At 29.0% G+C, this 16,473-nt stretch overlaps 1 protein-coding gene across 1 annotated transcript in view; it reads right to left on the bottom strand.

The window, feature by feature from the left end:
• The window catches only part of LOC123296184 (myrosinase 1-like), a 90,281-nt gene extending 74,578 nt beyond the window's left edge, over positions 1-15,703 (bottom strand). The window contains exon 1 of the mRNA XM_044877645.1: positions 15,565-15,703. Coding sequence (XP_044733580.1) covers positions 15,565-15,703 — 139 coding nt within the window. The remainder of the gene's footprint in view (positions 1-15,564) is intronic.
• Positions 15,704-16,473: the final 770 nt, after the last annotated feature.

Below are 16,473 nucleotides of genomic sequence, written 5' to 3'. Positions count from 1 at the left end.
ATAACTGAGGATGAAAAAATGAAGTGTTTGCTGTAATTGATAAAGGAGCTACTAACATGACAAACAATTTAGATATATTCTACCAACAATATTTAGGTACAAATTCCTAAATTCTCAATTTACATGAGTGCGTCTTAAATTTAATGCATATGTTACAGGAAAAGTTAATTGTGAATAAGAGTTGACTCTTCCTAGGCAGAGTAAACTCTTATTAAAAACATTAGTAACAGTTGATTGAAAATGAAGAAGCACACTTTTCCTAGGAAGAGTTAAGAACTATGCCTGCTGTGGTTTAATTGTAATTATTATGTCAGATTCCTTGTTATAATTCTTTGTTTTTATTACATAATTTTTATTTTTATTTTTCTACGTCTACTAAACTTTTCTGTCTACGTATAAGAATTACGTATAGTAATTTTTATTACCTACATTTTTAAAATTGTTCTGTCTAGGTACACTTAATAATAAAAGGTTTGGTATTCTTTTTTTTTATTAGCTGGTAGATTTTTTCCGTGCAAAAAGTCAATTTTTACTTTCTCAAGACAGTGAGAGTATACTTTACCTAGCTAAAGGTAACTATGACTGGTACATGTTGATCAAATGTCATGTGCCGGCTTTTGTTATCAATTCCTCTAAAAGTAACCTCTAAAAGTATGATTCCTATGACGTGGCTAACGCCAGCGTCTGACGCGGTATACTGCTACTATGAAATCTAATGCAAGCATTATCTTAGTTGTCAAAAATAACTTCCAAATTAATGTTTTCAAGTGTTGATGTTGAAAAACTAGTTGATCGACGTTTAGCCCTAAAAATCCCCGGAACCTTTTGTCATCCTGCAGTAAATGCTGATTGATAAGTTTTGACAAGAAACCTTCCTCTTTTCTTGTTGTATATAAGGTATGAACTTCAGCATTTCCCTAAAGCATCATTTGTTCAAATAGAATTTCTTCTTCTTCAATTTCTTCAAGCATCAATATGGGCAATAGAATATCGCGGTCACTCATTTTATTTCACTTTACTAAACTTCACTTTGAAGCACGCACGCAACTGACGCATGAAAAGAAAGAGTCAGTCAAACAGTCATTATATACACTAGACTTAATCCACACAACTTTGTGTGCTCAGCGAATCCAAAAATCCCCGAATAACTAGTTTGGACCGATTATATAACGAATTTTCCAAAATCTCGGGATACTTTTTATCAGGGCACCAGGTACTGATACAAGGTTGGAATCATTTTCATCACTATTAACCAAATCGTGAATTTAATATATTTACGGTTAATTTAAAATTATATTATTTATGCAAATTGCATATTTTTAATTTCTTATAAATCAATTTATGTCACAAAATTTCCTGACGCTCTAACGAATCGAATACCGAAAACCGCATTCAAATTCGACGTACCTACTCTTCAAATTTTTCGAACTTTGGCCGTTTTTAGTGTTTTGTTTCTACGACTATTAATACTTAAGTTTTTTAGGTAGTTCTACATCTGGAAAGTTGAATGTGTCGACCATTAAGGCACACTCAACTGAACAGCTTGCTTACTAACTATAACGGTTAACTATACGTTCTAAAAAATATAGCAGGTCTAGTTTTACAAAATTCAAGTTGATTGAAATTTATTATTTTTATTTAGAACTACATTAAGAAGATAAAATAGTTCTCTCTCTTAAATTTATGACTGCCATATGATTAATTCTTCCCCATCCATCAAAAATAATCGCCCACTTTTCCAACTTTGTATTTACTTGTGAATATAATTTTTGTTTTCAAAGGTCATTGGCAAATGATTGAATAGTATTTATTTGAAACGAACACAGGAAATACTTCTTTTTGTATTGAATGTATATAAAATACTTATATTGATATAAGAACCATAATGATACATTTTATATTGTAAAATATACCAATTTCAATATAAAAGCTAAGGTATATATATTGCAGGTACAAATTAAAGTCGTTATATTATATCATGTCTAGCAAAATTATAATTTTGCTCTTCATAAATACTTTCGTTTTACTAATACTAGCCCCAGTTCCGAACTAGGACTCGATAAATATCGATATTATTATTTAGAAAAATCTACAATATTAATTAATAGCAATTAATTTTGTTTAATAAGTGGAACTATATATTGAATGGGTGATAGAATACGTGGGTAGAATAATAATGGGTAATTTTTTTTAACAATTATTTATTTTTTTAATAATTTATTTATTTTTGGTAATAAACAATATACTAAAATTTGTTTAACTTTTTTGTTTGGTTCTTGTATTTTTAACCCCCAAACTAAAAAAAGGTGCTATACGTTTGACCGCTATGCGTGTGTCTGCCTGTCTGTCTGTGGCATCGTTGCGCCTAAACGTATGAACAGATTTTTATTTTTGTTTCGTTTGAAAGGTAATTTAATTAGTTAACTATGTTTCAAGTGCGAGTTTATTTTTCCATACCCGTAAAAACTAAAAAATTGACGACGATCTCTGAAATCGGTTCAGTTTGGAAAAGGGTGTGAATGAAAAATATAATTTAACGAAGAGTGTTTTTAGATAGGTTTCAAGTCGAGCTTAAGGTTCCGTACTCGAAAATTTCTCGGGGGTTTTTTAAATTTTGTTAATTTCACGTGTAATAAACTCTTTCCTAAACGATCTCTCCGAGGAAGCATTTCGATTTGCAGCTATATGAATACAAAATCGTGCTGCCAATATCAATTATGCATAACGATAGTTTGCATAAAATAACAACTTAAAATTGTTAGATTATATAATTTTAATTTATAATCTAACGAAAATAAAAGTATCATATTGTAAATCTTATAGATTTTTTACAATATCGACAGATTTTGCAGCAGATTTTACTTGTCTTAGAGTTATTATAGTAACATGTTTTTTCCCGATATACTTTCAATAGAAAATGGAAACATTATTCAATATGTTTATGGAATATCTTGACAATTTTTAACATATATATTCCATTGAAATTTGATTATTGGATACGAAATTATTATGACAAAATTGAAAATGATTTTCAATATAAATAAGTAAATTTGGTGATAAATATTTATTGATGCCGTTAGTTTATGGTTTTAAGTTCAATAACCACAAGAAAATTAAGTACCTACCTATAATTGGAAATTGTTTGTAATTATGTTACATTATTAGAAAATTCTATTCCCCTTTGAATGAAAGTATATATTGTATTGAATGTGGTTAATGTATTATATTGTACTTAATAAAGAACAGGAAATTCCTTATATAATCGATCCAAATTCGTTAGTCGGGTTTTTTGGGGTCGCAGAAAACGAATATTGCGACAGAATTAATAATAATAATAATAATAATAATAATAATTTTATTTTAATTACGACAGAATTGGAAACCAGGAACCTGGTGGCCAAGGTACCCTAGGCACCAGGTACCCGGGAGATCAAGTCTGTCGCAATATTCCTACTCCGCGACACCAAAACTCCTTGTTAACGAGTTTGGGCACCAGAGGCCTCGGATACCAGTTCGTATTCAGCGACCTGTAAAACCCCCGAGGAATAATAATTGTGAATTTATTATATTTACGGTTAATTTAACTATAAAATGTATATAATTTTTGCAAATTGTAGTTTTTTAATTACTTATAAATCACTTTAGGTCACAAAATTTCCTGACGCTCTAACAAATCGAATGTCGAAAACCGCATTCAAATCCGACTTACTGTTCAAATTTTTCGAAGTTCATTGCTTCGTTTTTGCGACTATAACCAACACAAACAATAAATGATTAAGAGGACAGGCCACTTCGACAATTCGACCCACATGTATGTATATGTAGGTATAATATTGTCAAAAACAGATATTTATTTTATGGATATGTGTATAATATGTACGTTTATGTGGTGGCAATCCCAAACAAATCCACGTCCATCTATATTTCATTGATGTGCATCCTGGATATTTTAATAAATGTTGAATTGAATTTTATCTAACGTATGTGTTAATGCTTTTAGCATTTCATTGAACAAATAAAATGTAATTGTATCTGTGTATGTGTCGTATAACCACATTGTAATCTGTTTACCCACGAGCTCAATTCAACCCCTGAAAACTCAATCTGTATTCGATAAGTCAGTCCAACCCGTTGGATTGAGTTGAATATTTTCACAAAAAATGAAAAAATAGCCGAATTAAAAAAAACAAGCCGTGGGATGGCGACCTTTAACGTCCATGCGAATGACTCCCCAATATAATAAATAAGAGTAAAAAAACGTTTGTTCGCGCGATATCGATCGGGAAAAAAATCACATACACACACACACACACACATACACACATATACTGCCTTGTCCTGGCCATGAAACTTCAAGATATATTAAAAATTTCACAACAAAATAATTTAATTAATAGTTGTGATGGGCTGGTCTAGTGCATGCATGAAGGAGGTGCAACTAGCCTCTGAAAATAATTGAGAAGCTGATTAATAAAATTATCAGCGGGAAAGGTTGTAAAACACATATATGGTGTCACAATGGGCTCTATAGCCTAAGTGTGTCCTTCGTGGGCAGCCAATATAACCTAACTTTACCTATACTGTTAGTGTTACTGTTAGAAGCTAAAAAAGTGCAAAATAATTTTAAGTAAATAATTACAAAAATTATCAATATCCTTCCTTATGAGCAATTATGTTTTAAAACCGACGCGATTTCATAGCTAAGGATATGGTTGGTCTCGGCTCAAAAATTTAATTTTCCGCAAGGAAATTTTTGATATCTTTTATTCTTACTTTTCTGTTTATAACTTATATTGTCAATTTACAGCATAGTTCACCATCAAAATTGAAAATATATACTTTTTTTAAATTTGTGCCCCCTCTACCATGCTCATACATTCTTTATTAGTCGGGAACAATGAGATTTTCCTGTTTTCAATAATTAATTAAGGTTTTAACTTTAATTGAATAGTTTCTTTTTTAATTTCCACCGACTAGTTTTGGAGAAATCTACGAAAACATATCAACCGTCTACTGTTTTCCCATAAGATAAATATGCCTACTTTTGAAGTCATGTATTTAGTTAAATAATCGCCTTAAACTTTCAGAATTGATTTAGACCTAGTTCAACTTCATATATTCAAAAATTAAGCCTTTTATCCCAAATTGACCTGGCGCTCGTACGTCCTTAATTTCGATTTAAAGTGTATACTAAAAGTAGCTTTATACTATTAAAGTAAAAACGTTACTTAGGCACCATTCATTATAAAGACTAATTAAATAGTTTGAATCCGTTTCGTAAATATTACTGCATTACATGCTTTACTGCATTTGGTTTTATACGCCAGTCATATTCCACATCAAAATCCAAATTCAAGCAAAAAAAAAGTTGTGCTATCTGCGAAAACCTGCAAAATTTTTTTACAGTTCAATTCAGAAACTATGAGCTTTTGAAATTAGTTGCTACTATCATTTTGAAGGTATATTAAATTTGAAACAATTTAAACATATCCACAACTCCGTATGTCTAATAGTTTTTGAAATATGATACTTGAAAAATTTACATGGTTTTCAGAAATGTTAAAATTTTGAAAGATAGAACAAATGTTTAAATATAAAAAAAGTTCATTATACAAAAATAAACAAACTTTTGATTGAAACAATTTTTCGTAAGCAACGTTATTTCGGACAGGGGTTAATTAGGACAAAACTTTGGTTTCCATATTTTCCAAAAATATAAAAAATTAAAAAAAAAAAGTATTCTATAACATACCATAAAATCTGCTTTTATGGTATGTTATTCGAGGCCTTTATGGGAGTGTGAAACTAGGTTTTGCAAGCAAAAAAAGTTGTGCTACTTGTGTAATAGGAGAAAAAATATTTTAACGTATTACCTACGCCGATAGTACACCTTTTTTTGCTTGCAAAACGTAGTTTCATACTCTCCTAAGGAGTCCAAATAACATACCAAAAAAGCAGCTTTACGTCGCGTTTTACGATTTTAGTTTTTTTTTTTTTTTTTTTGAAAAAATTTACTGGCTTAAAAATATATTAATTGATTCTAAGAAGAGAATGACGCGATCGTTTGATAGAATAATTCATAAGTTATTATATTCTAAATTGTTTGCTATTTTAATAGATAAAGCATGCAAAGCCGTAGGAGGTATAATTTATGAATGGTTTAATGAAAAGGAAGTTCTATAAGGAATAATTTTACATTACTATTATTGATATCTCAGATAACCATCTCGATTTTCATAAAGTAATTCGCACATTCCGTACGGAAAAGTACCTATGTTAAAATTTTATCTAAGAGTGGAACGAAACATCTGGTATTTGTAAATTAGTCTAGTCGACAAGTTCAAATTGGTGAATTATAGAAATATGGTCATAAAAACAAGTGAAATAGCTCGTTGGATTCAGAATTGTGTCTAGAAAATTTAGGTATCAGAAGCGTTTTTCTGCACATAAAAAATTGCAAAAGTTATAAACAATTAAAGATGAAAAAAAAAAATACGAAATATATTATATTGTTTTTCGCCAATATTTTATAAAACATTAATATTTAAGAAATTTTAAAAACAGATTCTTAAAATGGAAGAAATTTTCAATAAATTATATAATTTTATAATTTTAATTTAACGCTGAAAATAAGCCTTTTTACGTCATTATTAGATAGTTGTAATAACGTCACATGCGAGTATCTCACACTAAAGAAGTTTTTTGAGGTATTAAATATTCATTTAATAACTTGAAAAAGTCAATTTTTCAACAAGTTCGACAATTGTTTGATAAGAAAATTTTTGTTTTCATTGTAAACTAAAAAAAATCTCTGTATATTATATATGCAAAAGTAAGCATGTTTGTTTGTTTGTTTGTTTGATACGCTTAAACTAGCGAATGGTTTTTAATGAAACTGTACAGAAATATAGCTGATATATCAGAATAACACATGAACTATAATTTATAAAGATATATTTAAAAAAAAAATAAAAAAATTTAATTTAATTTGACATTTGACGTTACCATAAATTACAGATTTCTGTAAAAATAGTCAATAGGAAATATTTCACAGCCATCTTCTCTGATATACTCAATGAATAATTACTATTATAGATTTAAAAAAATAGAAAAGCATTCATATATTTTACCTGTGTAAAACAATCCTTACCATTATTTCGAGTGTTATAGAAAGGGGATAAGCGTGAGCAATCTTTATCAATTTTTACTTTTAAGCCCAGCGAAGCGGGGGGGTATCACTCTAGTGTTTAAATAATTGGCGTAAAATAGTCTTGGTTTCGTGGAGCCGAGCCGTTCTTATTATATATACTCTAGATCACGTCAAAAAAGTTTTAAAAATTTGTATGCTTATAATAATTTTAAATATATTTTATATAATAATTTAAGTTAACGTAAAATAAGAATTTTTGGTTAACTAAATGCTTCTGGCACATTTTCCGAATTCAACGAGCTATCAATTTTACCAATTTAAACTTGTCGACTAGACTATATATAGATTCAATGAATAAGCAGCTAGATTTCGAGTTATTCATTTGAAATATAAAACCAGCACATGCTTCCGTTTTCTCATGTTTTCAATGTTTCGAAAACTTACTACAGACATTTTTGTTTTACTATTTGTGAACTAACATTTTTGAAATTTTCAAATAATTTTACTGGAATCTCTTCGCCATAAGGAATATACATGAATGGTTGAAATAGCCTGGAGCTCTAATATAAATATAAACTTTCATTTTTTTTAGCTAATTAAATCAAGATAAACAGGCAGTATAATATTTTTTAAAAAAATCCAAATTTCCTTATGACAATTTGTAAATACTGGAAACAATCAATTTAAAATATCAAGGATGGTTCGGAATGCCTCAAGCTTTCAAGCTTTTATAAATAGTCATTTATGAGTGCCTCATAAGAAAAATTATTTTGAACTTTTAGTACAATACGAGCTTGCCTCTAAAACATTATTTTTTATTTAAATCTCTAAAACGAACGTATTTCAAATTTGGTGGTAGCGATGGGAAAATCTGGTCATACTTATCATTAAAATCCAATGTCATCAGATATAGACTAAAAGCCGATGCTAAAATTTTTCGGGATATTTATCCACCAGGAAACATATTGAAAAAAATGCTCCTTTATGTAAAGTAAGTTTAAGCACCATGGCGTCAATTTTGCGCGGTACAGGTGAGTGCAGGAGAGAATATAAATGTCACACTTTTTGGTGTCTCACAAAATCCAATTGATCTACGTTGCTCATATACGAACACAAACTCAATTTCTACGTCCTGAACACACTATAAACATTTCATCTTGACATCTCTTTCGTTTTTGAATAATCGTGTCGACGGACGAGCGAACGGTTATTTTATGGACACCAAAATTTTGTTCTTACCTTCAAAATTTTTAAGCGTTACAAACATAGGAGTAAAATGAGTATACCTTAAAATTTATTTCATAAAATAACAGAGTATAAAAATACCTATAGGTCAACCATTAAAAAAATAAATAAAGCGGATCTTCAGTTTCTCTTTATTATATTCATAACTATATTGAAACTGATACGTGTAACATATTTCCCCCCTCCAATGAATTATATTTTGTACGAATTCTCTGGAGATATATATTTATATACAGGGTGTCTAGCTAAGTTGACTGCATATGGAAAACTTTTTTATTATAAGGTTTACGAAAAAAATTTATTCTTTATAAAAAGCTCTGCTTTCAAAAATATTAGCATTCAGCTATTCACTTTTGACTTCGAATATACAGAGTGTCCACAAATTGGGAAAGTTTGATAGGAATGTTAATAGTCGTTTATAAATCTAGACCATTTACAACAGATAATAAGGGCAACGGTTCAAGAAATCACTCTCGAGATATGTAGGAGTGCATTTAAACAAATTTGTAAAAAAATAATTACATTTTTGGAACGCGAAGGTGAATACGTTGAGGCAAAATGGAACTGAAGATAAAGTGGTCAAAAGTTTCCCTTCGTTTACAATTCATTCCTAAACAGTTATCTTCAGTTCATTTTTGCCTCAACGTATCCACCTTCGTGTTCTACACACGTAATTGTTCTTTTACAAAATTGTTTAAATACTCTCCTACATATCTCAATTGAGTGATTTCTTGAACCGTTTCTGTTCTAAATGATCTACATTTATAAACGACCATTAACTTTTCTATCGAACTTTCTCAATTTGTGGGCAACTTGGTCATTCGATGTCAAAAGTAAATAGCTGAATGTTAATGTTTTTGAAAGTAGAGCTTTTTATATATTTTCCATATGTAGCCAACTTAGCTAAACAGCCTGTATACAGAGTATAATAACATTTTCATATTCAAATAAACTTTTCCATTACACCTTCATACGACATATTCTGTCAATTTTTCGGGGTAAGTATAAACGTAATTCATGATCATGTTAGTTTACCGAAAAGCAGAATGTGGATTTTTCAACTCCAAAGGTGGAAATTTTTGTATCCAAACGAATGAGATAAAGCTCATTTTCGGCGAAATGATTTCGTAAATATGTAAAATTAGGACTCTGGAGTTAAAAATGCTGTTCATTATACATGTTTATAACTACAAAAAATAACAGGTTAGTGTGGTTTGTTTGTTGTATGTGGTTTGTGGTAAATAAAACATAGTTTTTGAAAAAGAAAATAGCATTACTGTTACCACGAGAAAGCGGTCATTTACATGCAAATATAGAGAAGTATTAAAGAATAATTTTTTCAACACATAATTTTTCCAAAATTTAAAATAGCTGTATCTCTGCGAAAAATCATCGAATTTGGAACAACTATGGCTCGTTTCAAAACTTGTATTTTCTAATTTTGAAAAAACCATCCTCCGCTTTGCACGGGGGGGGGGGGTGGAAAGTGGGGAAAATATTATCACTAAATTTTGTTAAAGTTTAAGAGCGTACCAAAATTTAAAAAATTGTTTTACAACAAATTTTTTAAGCCCACTCGAAAGCTTGTTTATCCATACGAGCTTTTTGGACCAAGATATTCTCTTTCGAAGCAAAATTGACACTTATGGAATTATAATCCTGTATCATCTGAAAAAATCATCGCATTAAAATTTTTCTGATATCATTCGAAAACTGAAAGTTGTAAGCCCTTACATATTGTTTTGTAAAAAAAATTTCCACTCTCCCAATTTTCGTTTTTAAAAGATGTCAAAAAACAGATTTTTCCCCTATTTTGGTCGTTTTGTCACCTGGCCTTCATTTTATAAAAAAGACGTATGCAAACTTCTTTCTTTTTTTTTTTAAATAAACAAGCTTTTGAGTGGTTTTAAAAAATTTGCTGTAAAACAATTTTCAAATTTTTTTCATTTAAAGTGAAAAGGGATGATAAAAATTTTTGACCAATAGATTCCAAAACTAGAAAATAAAATTTTTCAAACGCAGAGATGCAGCTGTTTGAAATTTTGTATCGTCAGAATCTAAAATTGCATTGATCATCTTATATATATCATTTCAACTTATATTTCAAAAACCGCTTATCATCAAATAACCCAATTTTTTAACCTTGCCATATATACAACCGCGCCAACCTCTGAAACGTAATTTTAATATTTATTTAGATATTCATTTTTTGAATTCGTTTATTAAGGTACTAACTTGATACCCGCCCACTTCACTTATTTTCAAAGTAAATATCATACCGCGTTATAACCTTCCTTGCTAATATTTGTACAGATTTCAACTTAAAAAAAAAGGGTATATAGTCTTCATTCATTGAGTCATTAGAACAGGTGGCCATGAATTGTATCTCGTTCACCATTTTTACAGAAATCTTCAATCGATGGTTCAAAGGGTGGTGTAGTGAAATGTCATAGACTTTTAATTTGTTTTTTTGTTTTTTATATATATATATATATATATATATATATATATATATATATATATATATATATATATATATATATATTTTTATAAATTATAGTTCATGTGGTATTCTGATGTATGATCTATATTATTGTATAATTTCATTCAAATCCATTCAGTAGTCTTTGCTTGAAAGCGTAACAAGCAAACAAACAAAGAAACAACCATACTTTCACATTTATAATATACTAGCTTGATACCCACTCGCTTCTCGTGGCTTAAAAGTAAAGACCACCGCGTTATAACCTCCACCTCCGTTTCTCTTATTTATCTCTCACCCATAACTCTCGAAAAAGGGATGGGGATTGTTTTACTCAAGTTAAATATATGTAGGTACAGATTTAAATTTTGTTTATTGTTATATAGTAACATTGAGTGTATCGGAACAGGTGGCCATGAATTGTTTTTCGTTTACCATTTTTATAGAAATTTTCTATTTATGGCTCAAATGATGCTCATATATGGCGTGTCAAGTGAAATGTCATAGACAAAATTTAATTTTTGTTTTTTAAATAAATTTTTATAAATTATAGCTCATGTGTTATCCTGATGTATGAGCTATATTATTGTAATTCTAACAAACAAACTCACTCATAGGGATAGAGAGAGATTATTTAAGAAGAAGCTTGGATTGTCTTTCAAAGTGTACGAATAACGGCTAGTATAATATCATATACATTTGTTTCATAAAATATGCATACATGCATATAAACAAAAAATTATATAAACATCAGACGATGTATCACGCATATAAACTACGCTCAACAATAGAATTATAATTAGACAGAAGAATATTCGACAATAATTCTGATCCATAGAGCCTAGAAGGCATGCATATGTTGTAGTCAACTAACTTAATTAGCCGTTCAATTAATAGCCAGGCCTTTTTACTAAACAGCGCCGTTCAACTAGCGACCTGAATGATATTCAGCCGTAGCGTCTAAACACAACATTCAATGATTTCGTTGGCTGATGCTTTGGCCATTCGTACAGTAGGCTAGTCCTTTGACAAAAATAGATGATATCAGATATATCTGAAATTAAAAATTGTTTATTTACGTAATTTAAAATATAACGTATTGTTAATTGATAATCATGAGCAAATAGCTCAACTCAAAAACAAAGTACCCATGTTAGAAACTAAAACATTATTTGTTTATGCATAAGTTTAAATACTAATAATTTGAATCCGCAAAAAAAAAAAAATTTCAAAGCAGGCTTACAACTACATTTTTGGAATTCCTGGCCACCAATAGGTGACTGATTTACCATAGTCGTTCTCAAAGAAATTAGATTTTCTGAAATCTCGTTGCCATAGTTTGGATCAAAATACTGCAACTATTGCAATAAAAGCCAGTTTTTAATATACCATACTTATTTCCAACTTTTTTCCACTACACTCTTACATTATTTAATTTTTTTGCGTAATCCCAGTCAAACTGCGAGAAACACCAACAGATTAAAATGACTAAGATAGGTGTTTATTTTGGCATAGGTGTTCATAAAATCACGTAATTAGTCCGTTTTCGGTTGTCCGTCTGTCTGTCTGGTGACAAGATTACTCAGAAACGAAAGAGGGCATGCTCAGGACGTCAAGAGTGAGGTTAAGTTCGTAAATGGACAATATAGGTCAGTAGGGTACTGGGTCTTACGGACCCATCTTGTAAACCATAATTTTTTCGTAAACATCGCTATTTTTTCCTAATTTTTTAAACATTACTGCTTACCCGTGAGGGCGCAAATAAGGTTGAAAAACATTATTATATCAAGTATAAACTTATTATATGTATGTGAGTATGTATGTGTTTGTTTATTTACATTTCCACTGAATTATTAAGATGAAAGATACTCCTATAACTTGAAAGAGTTATAGTAGTCTAGTCTATCTATTTTGAGCACAATGTTAAATTTTAGTAACCGAGATACAGCAAACCAATACATGTAAAAAGTCCTAAATTTTCCGTAGAATTCAATGCACTATTTTTATACACTTTTAAATTACGGGATGATATTCAAAATGGCCGCCAAAGTTGCTCGAAAACAGTTTTTTTAGGTTTTTCTAAAAAATACGCTTTGTATAAAAAAAAGTTTCGAACAAAAAATGCGTAACTTTTAATTTCGAATCGATCTAGCCCAGTTAGATGTCAAAAAATTATAAAATAAAAAATTTATTGAAAAAAAAACTGTTAAAAATTGCATTTTTTTGAAACGCCCATATCTCTTTGAAAAAAATATATTTTTAAACGACCCTTAGTGAAAAGTTTGTCCTCAATATGCCCAAGAAGATAGTTTTTGCAAATTTAAAAAATATTGAAAATTTTGGGCAGCAATCGCTTTTATCGACCAAAAACCATGTTTCTGTAAATTCCAATAGCTCATATACGCATGCTTTTTTATAAACGTTTCTGTGCTTAAAATTTTCTTTGATAGTTGCCTGAATATGTGCGGATATTGCGCGCTTGATTAATTTATCGATAACATGCGAAACATCGGTCGAAAAACCAGTTGTGAAACATTTTGAAACACTATATTAATTATTTTTTCAATTTTTTATGTAATATAATTGCTTCTAGTTGATATTTTATACTATCAGTGAGGTCATAGTTATGGATGGAGGTTTTTTTCTTCACAAATTTGTTAAAAAATAGTGCATTGAATTCTACGGAAAATTTACGACTTTTTACATGTATTGGTTTGCTGTATCTTGACTATGGCTCGAAAAATTTAGATTGACCAGTCTGTAGAGAGTCTTTATTTACTTACACGATGTAAAAAGCAAACTATTCCATTATTATCGACTGTCTATACATGGTATTTCAACAATTAACTCAGTGCATTGTTTGTTTCACAATTTATTTTATTTTATTATTATTATTTTTTTTTTTTTTTTTTTTTTTTACTAGTTTGCATACAATTTTAAACGTCAAGCGTTTGCATACAATGATTTCACTTATTTAAAATGTATTTTTGTTTTTATTTTATCACATATCTGTTCAACTGGAAAATCGTTGAGTTTGACTTATGTAATTTAGAATTTAGAATTTTATGTACTTTATCTATTAGATTGACTATTCCCAGTTGAATAGATATGTGATAAAGTAAAAACAAAAATTCATTTCTAAAGATAAAACCAATATAATAAATACTCATTTACTGTAGTCACAAAACTCGATCCATTCTTCTTATAGTTTTACAAATTATAAATTTACTATACAGACGAATTTCCTGGTTTCGAGAACTTAAATTGACACATATAAAACCACAAAAGGGGTACGTATAAGCACGCTACTGTCTTGTAAAACGATTCGTACTAATAAAATGTTGTAAAGAACAGTAGAATGTATGAATTTTTATTAAAAACGTTCCCAAAAATCACGTTTTTCTTACATAAGTAGGTAAATTTTTTTTACTACTTCTTACGGTGTTTTTAGAGATTTGAGCTGTTAAAGTTTGCGTTTTTAGCATATAAATCCTATATTAAAATATTTTTAAAGGTATATGCTTTATTATGTAACAAGGCTAATAATTATCTTAAAATTAATTTAGAAAACTAATATTCATTAGTTCAAAGCATGGCAAATATTTTCCTATAAAGAAAATTATAACAAATGGCACTTATTTTTCCATAAAATGCATATAAAGTGATGAAATAAATGGCATTAACGTGTTATTTCTTCCATTGATTTTCTCTAAATCTTTAGACATCAATATTTCAAAAACTATGGTATATATCGAAAAATTTTACTCTTTATTTTGATGCAATTTTCTCAAGTTCTAACAAAATCCATCCCCTAAAATTTGAAATGTAAGTCTCAAATAATATCAAACATTCTTTTTTTTTGGGAACGTCTTGAAGTATAAAATTAGCGTATATTTTTTTATTTATTTGCAACAATTTAAAAACTTGCGTTAACGTATTCGTTAAGTAGTCTAACAACACTGAGCAGGGGCGTTTTTGAGGGAGCTTCGCTTTTAAAGTTCTGGACCTGGAAAAGAAGATCCGACACCATCACTATCAACTTCTTCTGAAACTCAATAAAGTTCCGTAGTCCAACACTATCTTCGTAGCTTTCAAAGTGCTGGACTACGAACAGGCCATTATGTAAAGCATCGGAGGATCGATTATCTTCTTCTTAGAATTATTCATCAATTCTTATTAAATTTTAAGTTGGCGGGGAAATTTTGCCATGGTCAGAACCTAAAAGGATGATTCCCTCAAAGAAAAAAAAAATTTTACACAAATTCTTAAATACTTAAACGAGAAATTCTTGTATATATATATATATATATATATATATCACGAATCTCGGAAACGGCACCAACGATTTTCATGAAATTTAATATATAGGGGGTTTTTAAGGTGAAAAATCGATCTATTTAGGTTTCCTTTTAAGAAAACGTCGTTTTATCTAAGAAACTGTAATCTCAGAAACGCCCCCAACGATTTTCAAGAAATTTAGTATGCAGGGGGCTTCAGGGCAGTAAATCGATCTAGCTACATTTCGAAAAAAAAACGAGCAAAGCTCGGTCATCCAGGTACTGGTAATTTTAAAATGCATTACTTCCTTGCACCTCCACCATAAAAAAATAATAATTAGGAATACTCGTCCATTTTTTTTTTCGAAATGACAAACATACTCTATTTAAAAATCCATAAATATATTTACCTTGAATATCTATGATTTGTGGTAATAAACTATTTAAGAATAAACCAAAACCCAATAAAAACGATGCAACACCATCAGCAGCCGCTAAACTTAAACTTATTTGTAATGTTGGTGATACTGGACGTCGTATCCAATACATTGAACATAATATTTTAAAATTAACTATTAACGAAATAATACTTATAAAAATCATTATTGGCGTAAAATATAAATATAATATTGGATCGATTTCCATACTGGGATCAAATGTTCTATTATTAGTATTATTATTATCAGTCATATTTGTATCATACATAATAGCTGCAATATTCATAAAATTATTATTTAAAATATCTTCGTTTAAACTATTATTGTTTAAAAACACTTTTAATTCCATTTTTAATGAGTAAGTTTTAAATAACTATTAATTAAAATGTGATTTCAATTTAATTTATTGAGAAATTTTGAACGAAATAACTTAAAATATTTTAAAATATTCTTTGTTTTATCACGATTTTTCTAAGTCACTTATTTATTAAAAAATTTTCTTGTATAAAATTAAAATTTCGTTTAAATTCACTATTTTTAGCAGTTTATTTGTAACTCGAAACTGGGATATTTAATTAATGGAATATTACTATAAACAAAAAACTTTTTGTGGTAAAATTCTTGTGATTAAATTTACAAGTTTATTTTTCAAGGCTACACAACTTTTTAAACCGTAATCTATTTTACGATCAAAATTAATTCAATTGATTTTTTTTTAAATATGAATTAAGAAAATTGGTAATTTCATACATATTTTTATTATAAGACTAATCTACTGAGACATTTAGACAAATCTACTGAGACATACTTGGGACAATCGAAGATAAAAATATTTTACATTATTCCTTATTTGATAAATGTACAATATTAATTTAATTTTTC

The sequence above is a fragment of the Chrysoperla carnea genome, chromosome 3, assembly GCF_905475395.1.
Source record: "Chrysoperla carnea chromosome 3, inChrCarn1.1, whole genome shotgun sequence".
NCBI lineage: Eukaryota > Metazoa > Arthropoda > Insecta > Neuroptera > Chrysopidae > Chrysoperla > Chrysoperla carnea.
Note: the sequence above shows the minus strand (reverse complement) of the source record. Positions and strands in the feature narration are given on the sequence as shown.